Source organism: Coregonus clupeaformis, chromosome 15, assembly GCF_020615455.1.
Source record: "Coregonus clupeaformis isolate EN_2021a chromosome 15, ASM2061545v1, whole genome shotgun sequence".
Classification (NCBI taxonomy): domain Eukaryota; kingdom Metazoa; phylum Chordata; class Actinopteri; order Salmoniformes; family Salmonidae; genus Coregonus; species Coregonus clupeaformis.
The window spans coordinates 11,095,157-11,116,473 of NC_059206.1; the positions used below are offsets into that span (position 1 = coordinate 11,095,157).

At 33.7% G+C, this 21,317-nt stretch overlaps 1 protein-coding gene across 1 annotated transcript in view; it reads left to right on the forward strand.

The window, feature by feature from the left end:
- Positions 1-933: 933 nt before the first annotated feature.
- Positions 934-21,317, forward strand: part of il11ra (interleukin 11 receptor, alpha) — a 66,687-nt gene continuing 46,303 nt past the window's right edge. Inside the window, exon 1 of the mRNA XM_045225350.1 lies at positions 934-945. Coding sequence (XP_045081285.1) covers positions 934-945 — 12 coding nt within the window. The remainder of the gene's footprint in view (positions 946-21,317) is intronic.

Consider the following 21,317-nt stretch of genomic DNA (forward strand, 5'->3'; position numbering starts at 1 on the left):
GCCACCAATTGTGCAAGTTCTCTCATTTAAAAAGATGAGAGGCCTGTAATTCTCATCATAGGTACACGTCAACTATGACAGACAAATTGAGAAAAAAATCCAGAAAATCCCATTGTAGGATTTTTAATGAATTTATTTGCAAATTATGGTGGAAAATAAGTATTTGGTCACCTACAAACAAGCAAGATTTCTGGCTCTCACAGACCTGTAACTTCTTCTTTAAGAGGCTACTCTGTCCTCCACTCGTTACCTGTATTAATGGCACCTGTTTGAACTTGTTATCAGTATAAAGACACCTGTCCACAACCTCAAACAGTCACACTCCAAAACTCCACAATGGCCAAGACCAAAGAGCTGTCAAAGGACACCAAAAACAAAATTGTAGACCTGCCAGGCTGGGAAGACTGAATCTGCAATAGGTAAGCAGCTTGGTTTGAAGAAATCAACTGTGGGAGCAATTATTAGGAAATGGAAGACATACAAGACCACTGATAATCTCCCTCGATCTGGGGCTCACGCAAGATCTCACCCCGTGGGAGTCAAAATGATCACAAGAACGGTGAGCAAAATCCCCAGAACCACGGGGACCTAGTGAATGACCTGCAGAGAGCTGGGACCAAAGTAACAAAGCCTACCATCAGTAACACACTACGCCGCCAGGGACTCAAATCCTGCAGTGAGAGACGTGTCCCTCCTGCTTAAGCCAGTACATGTCCAGGCCCGTCTGAAGTGCATTTGGATGATCCAGAAGAGGATTGGGAGAATGTCATATGGTCAGATGAAACCAAAATATAACTTTTTTGGTAAAAACTCAACTCGTCATGTTTGGAGGACAAAGAATGCTGAGTTGCATCCAAAGAACACCATACCTACTGTGAAGCATGGGGTTGGAAACATCATGCTTTGGGGCTGTTTTTCTGCAAAGGGACCAGGATGATGATCCGTGTAAGGGAAAGAATGAATGGGGCCATGTATCGTGAGATTTTTGAGTGAAACCCTCCTTCCATCAGCAAGGGCATTGAAGATGAAACGTGGCTGGGTCTTTCAGCATGACAATGATCCCAAACACACCGCCCGGGCAATGAAGGAGTGGCTTCGTAAGAAGCATTTCAAGGTCCTGGAGTGGCCTAGCCAGTCTCCAGATCTCAACCCCATAGAAAATCTTTGGAGGGAGTTGAAAGTCTGTGTTGCCCAGCGACAGCCCCAAAACATCACTGCTCTAGAGGAGATCTGCATGGAGGAATGGGCCAAAATACCAGCAACAATGTGTGAAAACCTTGTGAAGACTTACAGAAAACGTTTGACCTGTGTCATTGCCAACAAAGGGTATATAACAAAGTATTGAGAAACTTTTGTTATTGACCAAATACTTATTTTCCACCATCATATGCCAATAAATTCATTAAAAATCCTACAATGTGATTTTCTGGAATTTTTTTTCTCATTTTGTCTGTCATAGTTGACGTGTACCTATGATGAAAATTACAGGCCTCTCTCATCTTTTTTAAGTGGGAGAACTTGCACAATTGGTGGCTGACTAAATACTTTTCCCCACTGTATATTATATTAGTCAGTTCCTACACTGTCCTACCCACAATAATATTATATTAGTCAGTTCCTACACTATCCACCACTAATAATATTATATTAGTCAGTTCCTACACTATCCTACCCACTAATTATATTATATTATATTAGTCAGTTCCTACACTATCCTGCCCACTAATAATATTATATTAGTCGGTTCCTACACTATCCTACCCACTAATAATATTACATTAGTCAGTTCTACACTATCCTACCCACTAATTATATTATATTAGTGGTTCCTATACTATCCTACCCACTAATATTACATTAGTCGGTTCTACACTATCCTACCCACTAATTATATTATATTAGTCAGTTCCTACACTATCCTACCCACTAATTATATTATATTATATTAGTCAGTTCCTATACTATCCTACCCACTAATTATATTATAGTAGTCAGTTCCTACACTGTCCTACCCACTAATTATATTATATTATAGTAGTCAGTTCTATACTATCCTACCCACTAATTATATTATATTAAGTAGTCTGTTCCTACACTATCCTACCCACTAATTATATTATATTAGTCGGTTCTATACTATCCTACCCACTAATTATATTATATTAAGTAGTCTGTTCCTACACTGTCCTACCCACTAATTATATTATATTAATCAGTTCCTATACTATCCTACCCACTAATTATATTATATTAGTCAGTTCCTATACTATCCTACCCACTAATTATATTATATTAATCAGTTCCTATACTATCCTACCCACTAATTATATTATATTAGTCAGTTCCTATACTATCCTACCCACTAATTATATTATATTAAGTAGTCTGTTCCTACACTGTCCTACCCACTAATTATATTATATTAATCAGTTCCTACACTATCCTACCCACTAATTATATTATATTAGTCAGTTCCTATACTATCCTACCCACTAATTATATTATATTAATCAGTTCCTATACTATCCTACCCACTAATTATATTATAGTAGTCTGTTCCTACACTATCCTACCCACTAATTACAGTGGGGGAAAAAAGTATTTAGTCAGCCACCAATTGTGCAAGTTCTCTCATTTAAAAAGATGAGAGAGGCCTGTAATTCTCATCATAGGTACACGTCAACTATGACAGACAAATTGAGAAAAAAAAATCCAGAAAATCCCATTGTAGGATTTTTAATGAATTTATTTGCAAATTATGGTGGAAAATAAGTATTTGGTCACCTACAAACAAGCAAGATTTCTGGCTCTCACAGACCTGTAACTTCTTCTTTAAGAGGCTACTCTGTCCTCCACTGTTACCTGTATTAATGGCACCTGTTTGAACTTGTTATCAGTATAAAAGACACCTGTCCACAACCTCAAACAGTCACACTCCAAACTCCACAATGGCCAAGACCAAAGAGCTGTCAAAGGACACCAAAAACAAAATTGTGAGACCTGCACCAGGCTGGGAAGACTGAATCTGCAATAGGGTAAGCAGCTTGGTTTGAAGAAATCAACTGTGGGAGCAATTATTAGGAAATGGAAGACATACAAGACCACTGATAATCTCCCTCGATCTGGGGCTCCACGCAAGATCTCACCCCGTGGGGTCAAAATGATCACAAGAACGGTGAGCAAAAATCCCAGAACCACACGGGGGACCTAGTGAATGACCTGCAGAGAGCTGGGACCAAAGTAACAAAGCCTACCATCAGTAACACACTACGCCGCTAGGGACTCAAATCCTGCAGTGAGAGACGTGTCCCCCTGCTTAAGCCAGTACATGTCCAGGCCCGTCTGAAGTGCATTTGGATGATCCAGAAGAGGATTGGGAGAATGTCATATGGTCAGATGAAACCAAAATATAACTTTTTGGTAAAAACTCAACTCGTCATGTTTGGAGGACAAAGAATGCTGAGTTGCATCCAAAGAACACCATACCTACTGTGAAGCATGGGGTTGGAAACATCATGCTTTGGGGCTGTTTTTTCTGCAAAGGGACCAGGATGACTGATCCGTGTAAAGGAAAGAATGAATGGGGCCATGTATCGTGAGATTTTGAGTGAAACCCTCCTTCCATCAGCAAGGGCATTGAAGATGAAACGTGGCTGGGTCTTTTCAGCATGACAATGATCCCAAACACACCGCCCGGGCAATGAAGGAGTGGCTTCGTAGAAGCATTTCAAGGTCCTGGAGTGGCCTAGCCAGTCTCCAGATCTCAACCCCATAGAAAATCTTTGGAGGGAGTTGAAAGTCTGTGTTGCCCAGCGACAGCCCCAAAACATCACTGCTCTAGAGGAGATCTGCATGGAGGAATGGGCCAAAATACCAGCAACAATGTGTGAAAACCTTGTGAAGACTTACAGAAAACGTTTGACCTGTGTCATTGCCAACAAATGGTATATAACAAAGTATTGAGAAACTTTTGTTATTGACCAAATACTTATTTTCCACCATCATATGCCAATAAATTCATAAAAATCCTACAATGTGATTTTCTGGAATTTTTTTCTCATTTGTCTGTCATAGTTGACGTGTACCTATGATGAAAATTACAGGCCTCTCTCATCTTTTTAAAGTGGGAGAACTTGCACAATTGGTGGCTGACTAAATACTTTTTTTCCCACTGTATATTATATTAGTCAGTTCCTACACTGTCCTACCCACTAATAATATTATATTAGTCAGTTCCTACACTATCCTACCCACTAATAATATTATATTAGTCAGTTCCTACACTATCCTACCCACTAATTATATTATATTATATTAGTCAGTTCCTACACTATCCTACCCACTAATAATATTATATTAGTCAGTTCCTACACTATCCTACCCACTAATAATATTACATTAGTCAGTTCCTACACTATCCTACCCACTAATTATATTATATTAGTCAGTTCCTATACTATCCTACCCACTAATAATATTACATTAGTCAGTTCCTACACTATCCTACCCACTAATTATATTATATTAGTCAGTTCCTACACTATCCTACCCACTAATTATATTATATTATATTAGTCAGTTCCTATACTATCCTACCCACTAATTATATTATAGTAGTCAGTTCTACACTGTCCTACCCACTAATTATATTATATTATAGTAGTCAGTTCCTATACTATCCTACCCACTAATTGTATTATATTAAGTAGTCTGTTCCTACACTATCCTACCCACTAATTATATTATATTAGTCAGTTCCTATACTATCCTACCCACTAATTATATTATATTAAGTAGTCTGTTCCTACACTGTCCTACCCACACTAATTATATTATATTAATCAGTTCCTATACTATCCTACCCACTAATTTATATTATATTAGTCAGTTCCTATACTATCCTACCCACTAATTATATTATATTAATCAGTTCCTATACTATCCTACCCACTAATTATATTATATTAGTCAGTTCCTATACTATCCTACCCACTAATTATATTATATTAAGTAGTCTGTTCCTACACTGTCCTACCCACTAATTATATTATATTAATCAGTTCCTACACTATCCTACCCACTAATTATATTATATTAGTCAGTTCCTATACTATCCTACCCACTAATTATATTATATTAATCAGTTCCTATACTATCCTACCCACTAATTATATTATATTAAGTAGTCTGTTCCTACACTGTCCTACCCACTAATTATATTATATTAATCAGTTCCTATACTATCCTACCCACTAATTATATTATATTATATTATATTAGTCAGTTCCTACACTATCCTACCCACTAATTATATTATATTAGTCAGTTCCTACACTATCCTACCCACTAATTATATTATATTAATCAGTTCCTACACTGTCCTACCCACTAATTATATTATATTAATCAGTTCCTATACTATCCTACCCACTAATTATATTATATTATATTATATTAGTCAGTTCCTACACTATCCTACCCACTAATTATATTACATTAGTCAGTTCCTACACTATCCTACCCACTAATTATATTATATTATATTAGTCAGTTCCTACACTATCCTACCCACTAATTATATTATATTAGTCAGTTCCTACACTGTCCTACCCACTAATTATATTATATTAATCAGTTCCTATACTATCCTACCCACTAATTATATTATATTAGTCAGTTCCTACACTGTCCTACCCACTAATAATATTATATTATATTATATTAGTCAGTTCCTACACTATCCTACCCACTAATTATATTATATTAGTCAGTTCCTACACTATCCTACCCACTAATTATATTATATTATATTAGTCAGTTCCTACACTATCCTACCCATTAATTATATTATATTAGTCAGTTCCTACACTATCCTACCCACTAATTATATTATATTAGTCAGTTCCTACACTATCCTACCCACTAATTATATTATATTAGTCAGTTCCTACACTGTCCTACCCACTAATTATATTATATTAGTCAGTTCCTACACTATCCTACCCACTAATTATATTATATTATATTAGTCAGTTCCTATACTATCCTACCCACTAATTATATTATAGTAGTCAGTTCCTACACTATCCTACCCACTAATTATATTATATTATATTAGTCAGTTCCTACACTATCCTACCCACTAATAATATTATATTAGTCAGTTCCTATACTATCCTACCCACTAATTATATTATAGTAGTCTGTTCCTACACTATCCTACCCACTAATTATATTATATTAGTCAGTTCCTACACTATCCTACCCACTAATTATATTATAGTAGTCTGTTCCTACACTGTCCTACCACTAATTATATTATATTATATTAGTCAGTTCCTACACTATCCTACCCACTAATTATATTATATTATATTAGTCAGTTCCTACACTATCCTACCCACTAATTAAATTATAGTAGTCAGTTCCTATACTATCCTACCCACTAATAATATTATATTAGTCAGTTCCTATACTATCCTACCCACTAATTATATTATATTAGTCAGTTCCTATACTATTCTACCCACTGATTATATTATAGTAGTCAGTTCCTATACTGTCCTACCCACTAATTATATTATATTAGTCAGTTCCTACACTATCCTACCCACTAATAATATTATATTAGTCAGTTCCTATACTATTCTACCCACTGATTATATTATAGTAGTCAGTTCCTATACTGTCCTACCCACTAATTATATTATATTAGTCAGTTCCTACACTATCCTACCCACTAATAATATTATATTAGTCAGTTCCTACACTATCCTACCCACTAATTATATTATATTATATTAGTCAGTTCCTACACTATCCTACCCACTAATTATATTATATTATATTAGTCAGTTCCTACACTATCCTACCCACTAATTATATTATATTATATTAGTCAGTTCCTACACTGTCCTACCCACTAATAATATTATATTAGTCAGTTCCTACACTGTCCTACCCACTAATTATATTACATTAGTCAGTTCCTATACTATCCTACCCACTAATTATATTATATTAGTCAGTTCCTATACTATTCTACCCACTGATTATATTATAGTAGTCAGTTCCTACACTATCCTACCCACTAATTATATTATATTATATTAGTCAGTTCCTACACTATCCTACCCACTAATTATATTATATTAGTCAGTTCCTACACTATTCTACCCACTGATTATATTATAGTAGTCAGTTCCTACACTATCCTACCCACTAATTATATTATATTATATTAGTCAGTTCCTACACTATCCTACCCACTAATTATATTATATTAGTCAGTTCCTACACTATCCTACCCACTAATTATATTATATTAGTCAGTTCCTACACTGTCCTACCCACTAATAATATTATATTATATTATATTAGTCAGTTCCTACACTATCCTACCCACTAATTATATTATATTAGTCGTTCCTACACTATCCTACCGCACTAATAATATTATATTATATTATATTAGTCAGTTTCTATACTATCCTACCCACTAATTATATTATAGTAGTCAGTTCTACACTATCCTACCCACTAATTATATTATATTAGTCAGTTCCTACACTATCCTACCCACTAATAATATTATATTAGTCAGTTCCTATACTATCCTACCCACTAATTATATTATAGTAGTCTGATCCTACACTATCCTACCCACTAATTATATTATATTAGTCAGTTCCTACACTATCCTACCCACTAATTATATTATAGTAGTCTGTTCCTACACTGTCCTACCCACTAATTATATTATAGTAGTCAGTTCCTACACTGTCCTACCCACTAATTATATTATATTAGTCGGTTCCTACACTATCCTACCCACTAATTATATTATATTATATTAGTCGGTTCCTACACTATCCTACCCACTAATAATATTATATTAGTCGGTTCCTATACTATCCTACCCACTAATTATATTATAGTAGTCAGTTCCTACACTATCCTACCCACTAATTATATTATATTAGTCAGTTCTACACTATCCTCCCACTAATTAAATTATAGTAGTCAGTTCCTATACTATCCTACCCACTAATTATATTATAGTAGTCAGTTCCTACACTATCCTACCCACTAATTATATTATATTAGTCAGTTCCTACTATCCTACCCACTAATTAAATTATAGTAGTCAGTTCCTATACTATCCTACCCACTAATTATATTATAGTAGTCTAGTTCTACACTGTCCTACCCACTAATTATATTATAGTAGTCGTTCCTACACTGTCCTACCCACTAATTATATTATATTAGTCAGTTCCTACACTATCCTACCCACTAATTATATTATAGTAGTCAGTTCCTATACTATCCTACCCACTAATTATATTATAGTAGTCAGTTCCTACACTATCCTACCCACTAATTATATTATATTAGTCAGTTCCTACACTATCCTACCCACTAATTAAATTATAGTAGTCAGTTCCTACACTGTCCTACCCACTGATTATATTATATTATATTAGTCAATTCCTACACTATCCTACCCACTAATTATATTATATTATATTAGTCAGTTCCTACACTGTCCTACCCACTAATTATATTATATTAGTCAGTTCCTACACTATCCTACCCACTAATAATATTATTTTAGTCAGTTTTACACTATCCTACCCACTAATTATATTATATTATATTAGTCAGTTCCTACACTATCCTACCCACTAATTATATTATATTATATTAGTCAGTTCCTACACTATCCTACCCACTAATTATATTATATTAGTCAGTTCCTACACTATCCTACCCACTAATAATATTATATTAGTCAGTTCCTACACTGTCCTACCCACTAATTATATTATATTAGTCAGTTCCTATACTATCCTACCCACTAATAATATTATATTAGTCAGTTCCTACACTGTCCTACCCACTAATTATATTATATTAGTCAGTTCCTATACTATCCTACCCACTAATTATATTATATTAGTCAGTTCCTACACTATCCTACCCACTAATTATATTATATTATAGTAGTCTGTTCCTACACTGTCCTACCCACTAATTATATTATATTAGTCAGTTCCTACACTATCCTACCCACTAATTATATTACATTAGTCAGTTCCTACACTGTCCTACCCACTAATTATATTATATTAGTCGGTTCCACACTATCCTACCCACTAATAATATTATATTAGTCGGTTCCTACACTATCCTACCCACTAATTATATTATATTAGTCAGTTCCTATACTATCCTACCCACTAATTATATTATATTATATTATATTATATTATATTATATTAGTCAGTTCCTACACTATCCTACCCACTAATTATATTATATTAGTCGGTTCTATACTATCCTACCCACTAATTATATTATATTATATTATATTAGTCAGTTCCTACACTATCCTACCCACTAATTATATTATATTATATTATATTATATTATATTAGTCAGTTCCTACACTATCCTACCCACTAATTATATTATATTAGTCAGTTCCTATACTATCCTACCCACTAATTATATTATATTATATTATATTATATTAGTCAGTTCCTATACTATCCTACCCACTAATTATATTATATTATATTATATTATATTATATTATATTATATTAGTCAGTTCCTACACTATCCTACCCACTAATTATATTATATTAGTCAGTTCCTATACTATCCTACCCACTAATTATATTATATTATATTATATTATATTATATTAGTCAGTTCCTACACTATCCTACCCACTAATAATATTATATTAGTCAGTTCCTATACTATCCTACCCACTAATAATATTATATTAGTCAGTTCCTATGCTATCCTACCCACTAATTATATTATATTATATTAGTCAGTTCCTACACTGTCCTACCCACTAATTATATTATATTATATTAGTCAGTTCCTATACTATCCTACCCACTAATTATATTATATTATATTAGTCAGTTCCTACACTGTCCTACCCACTAATTATATTATATTATATTAGTCAGTTCCTACACTGTCCTACCCACTAATTATATTATATTATATTAGTCAGTTCCTATACTATCCTACCCACTAATTATATTATATTAGTCAGTTCCTATACTATCCTACCCACTAATAATATTATATTAGTCAGTTCCTATACTATCCTACCCACTAATTATATTATATTATATTAGTCAGTTCTACACTGTCCTACCCACTAATTATATTATATTATATTAGTCGTTCTATACTATCCTACCCACTAATTATATTATATTAGTCAGTTCCTATACTATCCTACCCACTAATTATATTATATTAGTCAGTTCCTACACTATCCTACCCACTAATTATATTATATTAAGTAGTCTGTTCCTACACTATCCTACCCACTAATTATATTATATTAGTCAGTTCCTACACTATCCTACCCACTAATTATATTATATTAGTCAGTTCCTACACTGTCCTACCCACTGATTATATTATAGTAGTCAGTTCCTACACTGTCCTACCCACTAATTATATTATATTATATTAGTCAGTTCCTACACTATCCTACCCACTAATTATATTATATTATATTAGTCAGTTCCTACACTATCCTACCCACTAATTATATTATATTAGTCAGTTCCTACACTGTCCTACCCACTAATTATATTATATTATATTAGTCAGTTCCTACACTATCCTACCCACTAATTATATTATATTAGTCAGTTCCTACACTATCCTACCCACTAATTATATTATATTAGTCAGTTCCTATACTATCCTACCCACTAATTATATTACATTAGTCAGTTCCTACACTATCCTACCCACTAATTATATTATATTAGTCAGTTCCTACACTATCCTACCCACTAATTATATTATATTAGTCAGTTCCTACACTATCCTACCCACTAATTATATTATATTAGTCAGTTCCTACACTATCCTACCCACTAATTATATTATATTAGTCAGTTCCTACACTGTCCTACCCACTAATTATAATACATTAGTCCGTTCCTACACTATCCTACCCACTAATTATATTATATTATATTATATTATATTATATTATATTAGTCAGATCCTACACTATCCTACCCACTAATTATATTATATTATATTAGTCAGTTCCTATGCTATCCTACCCACTAATTATATTATATTATATTAGTCAGTTCCTACACTATCCTACCCACTAATTATATTATATTAGTCAGTTCCTACACTGTCCTACCCACTAATTATAATACATTAGTCAGTTCCTACACTATCCTACCCACTAATTATATTATATTATATTATATTATATTATATTATATTATATTATATTAGTCAGTTCTACACTATCCTACCACTAATTATATTATATTATATTAGTCGGTTCTACACTGTCCTACCCACTAATTATATTATATTAGTCGGTTCCTATGCTATCCTACCCACTAATTATATTATATTATATTAGTCAGTTCCTACACTATCCTACCCACGAATTATATTATATTAGTCAGTTCCTACACTATCCTACCCACTAATTATATTATAGTAGTCTGTTCCTACACTATGCTACCCACTAATTATATTATATTAGTCAGTTCCTACACTATCCTACCCACTAATAATATTATATTAGTCAGTTCCTACACTGTCCTACTCACTAATTATATTATATTAGTCAGTTCCTATACTATCCTACCCACTAATTATATTATATTAGTCAGTTCCTACACTGTCCTACCCACTAATTATATTATATTAGTCAGTTCCTACACTATCCTACCCACTAATTATATTATATTAGTCAGTTCCTATACTATCCTACCCACTAATTATATTATATTATATTAGTCAGTTCCTACACTATCCTACCCACTAATTATATTATATTAGTCAGTTCCTACACTATCCTACCCACTAATTATATTATATTAGTCAGTTCCTACACTATCCTACCCACTAATTATATTATATTATATTAGTCAGTTCCTACACTATCCTACCCACTAATTATATTATAGTAGTCTGTTCCTACACTATCCTACCCACTAATTACAGTGGGGGAAAAAAGTATTTAGTCAGCCACCAATTGTGCAAGTTCTCTCATTTAAAAAGATGAGAGGCCTGTAATCATCATAGGTACACGTCAACTATGACAGACAAATTGAGAAAAAAATCCAGAAAATCCCATTGTAGGATTTTTAATGAATTTATTTGCAAATTATGGTGGAAAATAAGTATTTGGTCACCTACAAACAAGCAAGATTTCTGGCTCTCACAGACCTGTAACTTCTTCTTTAAGAGGCTACTCTGTCCTCCACTCGTTACCAGTATTAATGGCACCTGTTTGAACTTGTTATCAGTATAAAAGACACCTGTCCACAACCTCAAACAGTCACACTCCAAACTCCACAATGGCCAAGACCAAAGAGCTGTCAAAGGACACCAAAAACAAAATTGTAGACCTGCACCAGGCTGGGAAGACTGAATCTGCAATAGGTAAGCAGCTTGGTTTGAAGAAATCAACTGTGGGAGCAATTATTAGGAAATGGAAGACATACAAGACCACTGATAATCTCCCCTCGATCTGGGGCTCCACGCAAGATCTCACCCCGTGGGGTCAAAATGATCACAAGAACGGTGAGCAAAAATCCCAGAACCACACGGGGGACCTAGTGAATGACCTGCAGAGAGCTGGGACCAAAGTAACAAAGCCTACCATCAGTAACACACTACGCCGCCAGGGACTCAAATCCTGCAGTGAGACGTGTCCCCCTGCTTAAGCCAGTACATGTCCAGGCCCGTCTGAAGTGCATTTGGATGATCCAGAGAGGATTGGGAGAATGTCATATGGTCAGATGAAACCAAAATATAACTTTTTGGTAAAAACTCAACTCGTCATGTTTGGAGGACAAAGAATGCTGAGTTGCATCCAAAGAACACCATACCTACTGTGAAGCATGGGGTTGGAAACATCATGCTTTGGGGCTGTTTTTTCTGCAAAGGGACCAGGATGACTGATCCGTGTAAAAGGAAAGAATGAATGGGGCCATGTATCGTGAGATTTTGAGTGAAACCCTCCTTCCATCAGCAAGGGCATTGAAGATCAAACGTGGCTGGGTCTTTCAGCATGACAATGATCCCAAACACACCGCCCGGGCAATGAAGGAGTGGCTTCGTAAGAAGCATTTCAAGGTCCTGGAGTGGCCTAGCCAGTCTCCAGATCTCAACCCCATAGAAAATCTTTGGAGGGAGTTGAAAGTCTGTGTTGCCCAGCGACAGCCCCAAAACATCACTGCTCTAGAGGAGATCTGCATGGAGGAATGGGCCAAAATACCAGCAACAATGTGTGAAAACCTTGTGAAGACTTACAGAAAACGTTTGACCTGTGTCATTGCCAACAAAGGGTATATAACAAAGTATTGAGAAACTTTTGTTATTGACCAAATACTTATTTTCCACCATCATATGCCAATAAATTATAAAATCCTACAATGTGATTTTCTGGATTTTCTTCTCATTTTGTCTGTCATAGTTGACGTGTACCTATGATGAAAATTACAGGCCTCTCTCATCTTTTTAAGTGGGAGAACTTGCACAATTGGTGGCTGACTAAATACTTTTTTCCCCACTGTATATTATATTAGTCAGTTCCTACACTGTCCTACCCACTAATAATATTATATTAGTCAGTTCCTACACTATCCTACCCACTAATAATATTATATTAGTCAGTTCCTACACTATCCTACCCACTAATTATATTATATTATATTAGTCAGTTCCTACACTATCCTACCCACTAATAATATTATATTAGTCAGTTCCTACACTATCCTACCCACTAATAATATTACATTAGTCAGTTCCTACACTATCCTACCCACTAATTATATTATATTAGTCAGTTCATACTATCCTACCCACTAATAATATTACATTAGTCAGTTCCTACACTATCCTACCCACTAATTATATTATATTAGTCAGTTCCTACACTATCCTACCCACTAATTATATTATATTATATTAGTCAGTTCCTATACTATCCTACCCACTAATTATATTATAGTAGTCAGTTCCTACACTGTCCTACCCACTAATTATATTATATTATAGTAGTCAGTTCCTATACTATCCTACCCACTAATTATATTATATTAAGTAGTCTGTTCCTACACTATCCTACCCACTAATTATATTATATTAGTCAGTTCCTATACTATCCTACCCACTAATTATATTATATTAAGTAGTCTGTTCCTACACTGTCCTACCCACTAATTATATTATATTAATCAGTTCCTATACTATCCTACCCACTAATTATATTATATTAGTCAGTTCCTATACTATCCTACCCACTAATTATATTATATTAATCAGTTCCTATACTATCCTACCCACTAATTATATTATATTAGTCAGTTCCTATACTATCCTACCCACTAATTATATTATATTAAGTAGTCTGTTCCTACACTGTCCTACCCACTAATTATATTATATTAATCAGTTCCTACACTATCCTACCCACTAATTATATTATATTAGTCGGTTCTATACTATCCTACCCACTAATTATATTATATTAATCAGTTCCTATACTATCCTACCCACTAATTATATTATAGTAGTCTGTTCCTACACTATCCTACCCACTAATTACAGTGGGGGAAAAAAGTATTTAGTCAGCCACCAATTGTGCAAGTTCTCTCATTTAAAAAAGATGAGAGAGGCCTGTAATTCTCATCATAGGTACACGTCAACTATGACAGACAAATTGAGAAAAAAAATCCAGAAAATCCCATTGTAGGATTTTTAATGAATTTATTTGCAAATTATGGTGGAAAATAAGTATTTGGTCACCTACAAACAAGCAAGATTTCTGGCTCTCACAGACCTGTAACTTCTTCTTTAAGAGGCTACTCTGTCCTCCACTCGTTACCTGTATTAATGGCACCTGTTTGAACTTGTTATCAGTATAAAAGACACCTGTCCACAACCTCAAACAGTCACACTCCAAACTCCACAATGGCCAAGACCAAAGAGCTGTCAAAGGACACCAAAAAAACAAAATTGTAGACCTGCACCAGGCTGGGAAGACTGAATCTGCAATAGGTAAGCAGCTTGGTTTGAAGAAATCAACTGTGGGAGCAATTATTAGGAAATGGAAGACATACAAGACCACTGATAATCTCCCTCGATCTGGGGCTCCACGCAAGATCTCACCCCGTGGGGTCAAAATGATCACAAGAACGTGTGAGCAAAAATCCCAGAACCACACGGGGGACCTAGTGAATGACCTGCAGAGAGCTGGGACCAAAGTAACAAAGCCTACCATCAGTAACACATACGCCGCTAGGGACTCAAATCCTGCAGTGAGAGACGTGTCCCCCTGCTTAAGCCAGTACATGTCCAGGCCCGTCTGAAGTGCATTTGGATGATCCAGAAGAGGATTGGGAGAATGTCATATGGTCAGATGAAACCAAAATATAACTTTTTGGTAAAAACTCAACTCGTCATGTTTGGAGGACAAAGAATGCTGAGTTGCATCCAAAGAACACCATACCTACTGTGAAGCATGGGGTTGGAAACATCATGCTTTGGGGCTGTTTTTCTGCAAAGGGACCAGGATGACTGATCCGTGTAAAGGAAAGAATGAATGGGGCCATGTATCGTGAGATTTTGAGTGAAACCCTCCTTCCATCAGCAAGGGCATTGAAGATGAAACGTGGCTGGGTCTTTCAGCATGACAATGATCCCAAACACACCGCCCGGGCAATGAAGGAGTGGCTTCGTAAGAAGCATTTCAAGGTCCTGGAGTGGCCTAGCCAGTCTCCAGATCTCAACCCCATAGAAAATCTTTTGGAGGGAGTTGAAAGTCTGTGTTGCCCAGCGACAGCCCCAAAACATCACTGCTCTAGGAGGAGATCTGCATGGAGGAATGGGCCAAAATACCAGCAACAATGTGTGAAAACCTTGTGAAGACTTACAGAAAACGTTTGACCTGTGTCATAACAAAGGGTATATAACAAAGTATTGAGAAACTTTTTGTTATTGACCAAATACTTATTTTCCACCATCATATGCCAATAAATTCATAAAAATCCTACAATGTGATTTTCTGGAATTTTTTTCTCATTTGTCTGTCATAGTTGACGTGTACCTATGATGAAAATTACAGGCCTCTCTCATCTTTTTAAGTGGGAGAACTTGCACAATTGGTGGCTGACTAAATACTTTTTTTCCCCACTGTATATTATATTAGTCAGTTCCTACACTGTCCTACCCACTAATAATATTATATTAGTCAGTTCCTACACTATCCTACCCACTAATAATATTATATTAGTCAGTTCCTACACTATCCTACCCACTAATTATATTATATTATATTAGTCAGTTCCTACACTATCCTACCCACTAATAATATTATATTAGTCAGTTCCTACACTATCCTACCCACTAATAATATTACATTAGTCAGTTCCTACACTATCCTACCCACTAATTATATTATATTAGTCAGTTCCTATACTATCCTACCCACTAATAATATTACATTAGTCAGTTCCTACACTATCCTACCCACTAATTATATTATATTAGTCAGTTCCTACACTATCCTACCCACTAATTATATTATATTATATTAGTCAGTTCCTATACTATCCTACCCACTAATTATATTATAGTAGTCAGTTCCTACACTGTCCTACCCACTAATTATATTATATTATAGTAGTCAGTTTCTATACTATCCTACCCACTAATTATATTATATTAAGTAGTCTGTTCCTACACTATCCTACCCACTAATTATATTATATTAGTCAGTTCCTATACTATCCTACCCACTAATTATATTATATTAAGTAGTCTGTTCCTACACTGTCCTACCCACTAATTATATTATATTAATCAGTTCCTATACTATCCTACCCACTAATTATATTATATTAGTCAGTTCCTATACTATCCTACCCACTAATTATATTATATTAATCGGTTCCTATACTATCCTACCCACTAATTATATTATGTTAGTCAGTTTCTATACTATCCTACCCACTAATTATATTATATTGAGTAGTCTGTTCCTACACTGTCCTACCCACTAATTATATTATATTAATCAGTTCCTACACTATCCTACCCACTAATTATATTATATTAGTCAGTTCCTATACTATCCTACCCACTAATTATATTATATTAATCAGTTCTATACTATCCTACCCACTAATTATATTATATTAAGTAGTCTGTTCCTACACTGTCCTACCCACTAATTATATTATATTAATCAGTTCCTATACTATCCTACCCACTAATTATATTATATTATATTATATTAGTCAGTTCTACACTATCCTACCCACTAATTATATTATATTAGTCAGTTCCTACACTATCCTACCCACTAATTATATTATATTAATCAGTTCCTACACTGTCCTACCCACTAATTATATTATATTAATCAGTTCCTATACTATCCTACCCACTAATTATATTATATTATATTATATTAGTCAGTTCCTACACTATCCTACCCACTAATTATATTACATTAGTCAGTTCCTACACTATCCTACCCACTAATTATATTATATTATATTAGTCAGTTCCTACACTATCCTACCCACTAATTATATTATATTAGTCAGTTCCTACACTGTCCTACCCACTAATTATATTATATTAATCAGTTCCTATACTATCCTACCACTAATTATATTATATTAGTCAGTTCCTACACTGTCCTACCCACTAATTATATTATATTATATTATATTAGTCAGTTCCTACACTATCCTACCCACTAATTATATTATATTAGTCAGTTCCTACACTGTCCTACCCACTAATTATATTATATTATATTAGTCAGTTCCTACACTATCCTACCCATTAATTATATTATATTAGTCAGTTCCTACACTATCCTACCCACTAATTATATTATATTAGTCAGTTCCTACACTATCCTACCCACTAATTATATTATATTAGTCAGTTCCTACACTGTCCTACCCACTAATTATATTATATTAGTCAGTTCCTACACTATCCTACCCACTAATTATATTATATTATATTAGTCAGTTCCTATACTATCCTACCCACTAATTATATTATAGTAGTCAGTTCCTACACTATCCTACCCACTAATTATATTATATTATATTAGTCAGTTCCTACACTATCCTACCCACTAATAATATTATATTAGTCAGTTCCTATACTATCCTACCCACTAATTATATTATAGTAGTCTGTTCCTACACTATCCTACCCACTAATTATATTATATTAGTCAGTTCCTACACTATCCTACCCACTAATTATATTATAGTAGTCTGTTCCTACACTGTCCTACCCACTAATTATATTATATTATATTAGTCAGTTCCTACACTATCCTACCCACTAATTATATTATATTATATTAGTCAGTTCCTACACTATCCTACCCACTAATTAAATTATAGTAGTCAGTTCCTATACTATCCTACCCACTAATAATATTATATTAGTCAGTTCCTATACTATCCTACCCACTAATTATATTATATTAGTCAGTTCCTATACTATTCTACCCACTGATTATATTATAGTAGTCGGTTCCCTATACTGTCCTACCCACTAATTATATTATATTAGTCAGTTCCTACACTATCCTACCCCACTAATAATATTATATTAGTCAGTTCCTATACTATTCTACCCACTGATTATATTATAGTAGTCAGTTCCTATACTGTCCTACCCACTAATTATATTATATTAGTCAGTTCTACACTATCCTACCCACTAATAATATTATATTAGTCAGTTCCTACACTATCCTACCCACTAATTATATTATATTATATTAGTCAGTTCCTACACTGTCCTACCCACTAATTATATTATATTATATTATATTAGTCAGTTCCTACACTATCCTACCCACTAATTATATTATATTATATTAGTCAGTTCCTACACTGTCCTACCCACTAATATTATTCTATTAGTTAGTTCCTACACTGTCCTACTCACTAATTATATTATAGTAGTCAGTTCCTATACTATCCTACCCACTAATTATATTATATTAGTCAGTTCCTATACTATTCTACCCACTGATTATATTATAGTAGTCAGTTCCTACACTATCCTACCCACTAATTATATTATATTATATTAGTCAGTTCCTACACTATCCTACCCACTAATTATATTATATTAGTCGGTTCCTACACTATTCTACCCACTGATTATATTATAGTAGTCAGTTCCTACACTATCCTACCCACTAATTATATTATATTATATTAGTCAGTTCCTACACTATCCTACCCACTAATTTATATTATATTAGTCAGTTCCTACACTATCCTACCCACTAATTATATTATATTAGTCAGTTCCTACACTGTCCTACCCACTAATAATATTATATTATATTATATTAGTCAGTTCCTACACTATCCTACCCACTAATTATATTATATTAGTCAGTTCCTACACTATCCTACCCACTAATAATATTATATTATATTATATTAGTCAGTTCCTATACTATCCTACCCACTAATTATATTATAGTAGTCAGTTCCTACACTATCCTACCCACTAATTATATTATATTAGTCAGTTCCTACACTATCCTACCCACTAATAATATTATATTAGTCAGTTCCTATACTATCCTACCCACTAATTATATTATAGTAGTCTGATCCTACACTATCCTACCCACTAATTATATTATATTAGTCAGTTCCTACACTATCCTACCCACTAATTATATTATAGTAGTCTGTTCCTACACTGTCCTACCCACTAATTATATTATAGTAGTCAGTTCCTACACTGTCCTACCCACTAATTATATTATATTAGTCAGTTCCTACACTATCCTACCCACTAATTATATTATATTATATTAGTCAGTTCCTACACTATCCTACCCACTAATAATATTATATTAGTCAGTTCCTATACTATCCTACCCACTAATTATATTATAGTAGTCAGTTCCTACACTATCCTACCCACTAATTATATTATATTAGTCAGTTCCTACACTATCCTACCCACTAATTAAATTATAGTAGTCAGTTCCTATACTATCCTACCCACTAATTATATTATAGTAGTCAGTTCCTACACTATCCTACCCACTAATTATATTATATTAGTCAGTTCCTACACTATCCTACCCACTAATTAAATTATAGTAGTCAGTTCCTATACTATCCTACCCACTAATTATATTATAGTAGTCTGTTCCTACACTGTCCTACCCACTAATTATATTATAGTAGTCAGTTCCTACACTGTCCTACCCACTAATTATATTATATTAGTCAGTTCCTACACTATCCTACCCACTAATTATATTATAGTAGTCAGTTCCTATACTATCCTACCCACTAATTATATTATAGTAGTCAGTTCCTACACTATCCTACCCACTAATTATATTATATTAGTCAGTTCCTACACTATCCTACCCACTAATTAAATTATAGTAGTCAGTTCCTACACTGTCCTACCCACTGATTATATTATATTATATTAGTCAGTTCCTACACTATCCTACCCACTAATTATATTATATTATATTAGTCAGTTCCTACACTGTCCTACCCACTAATTATATTATATTAGTCAGTTCCTACACTATCCTACCCACTAATAATATTATTTTAGTCAGTTCTTACACTATCCTACCCACTAATTATATTATATTATATTAGTCAGTTCCTACACTATCCTACCCACTAATTATATTATATTATATTAGTCAGTTCCTACACTATCCTACCCACTAATTATATTATATTAGTCAGTTCCTACACTGTCCTACCCACTAATAATATTATATTAGTCAGTTCCTACACTGTCCTACCCACTAATTATATTATATTAGTCAGTTCTATACTATCCTACCCACTAATATATTATATTAGTCAGTTCCTACACTGTCCTACCCACTAATTATATTATATTAGTCAGTTCCTATACTATCCTACCCACTAATTATATTATATTAGTCGGTTCTACACTATCCTACCCACTAATTATATTATATTATAGTAGTCTGTTCCTACACTGTCCTACCCACTAATTATATTATATTAGTCAGTTCCTACACTATCCTACCCACTAATTATATTACATTAGTCAGTTCCTACACTGTCCTACCCACTAATTATATTATATTAGTCAGTTCCTACACTATCCTACCCACTAATAATATTATATTAGTCAGTTCCTACACTATCCTACCCACTAATTATATTATATTAGTCAGTTCCTATACTATCCTACCCACTAATTATTAGA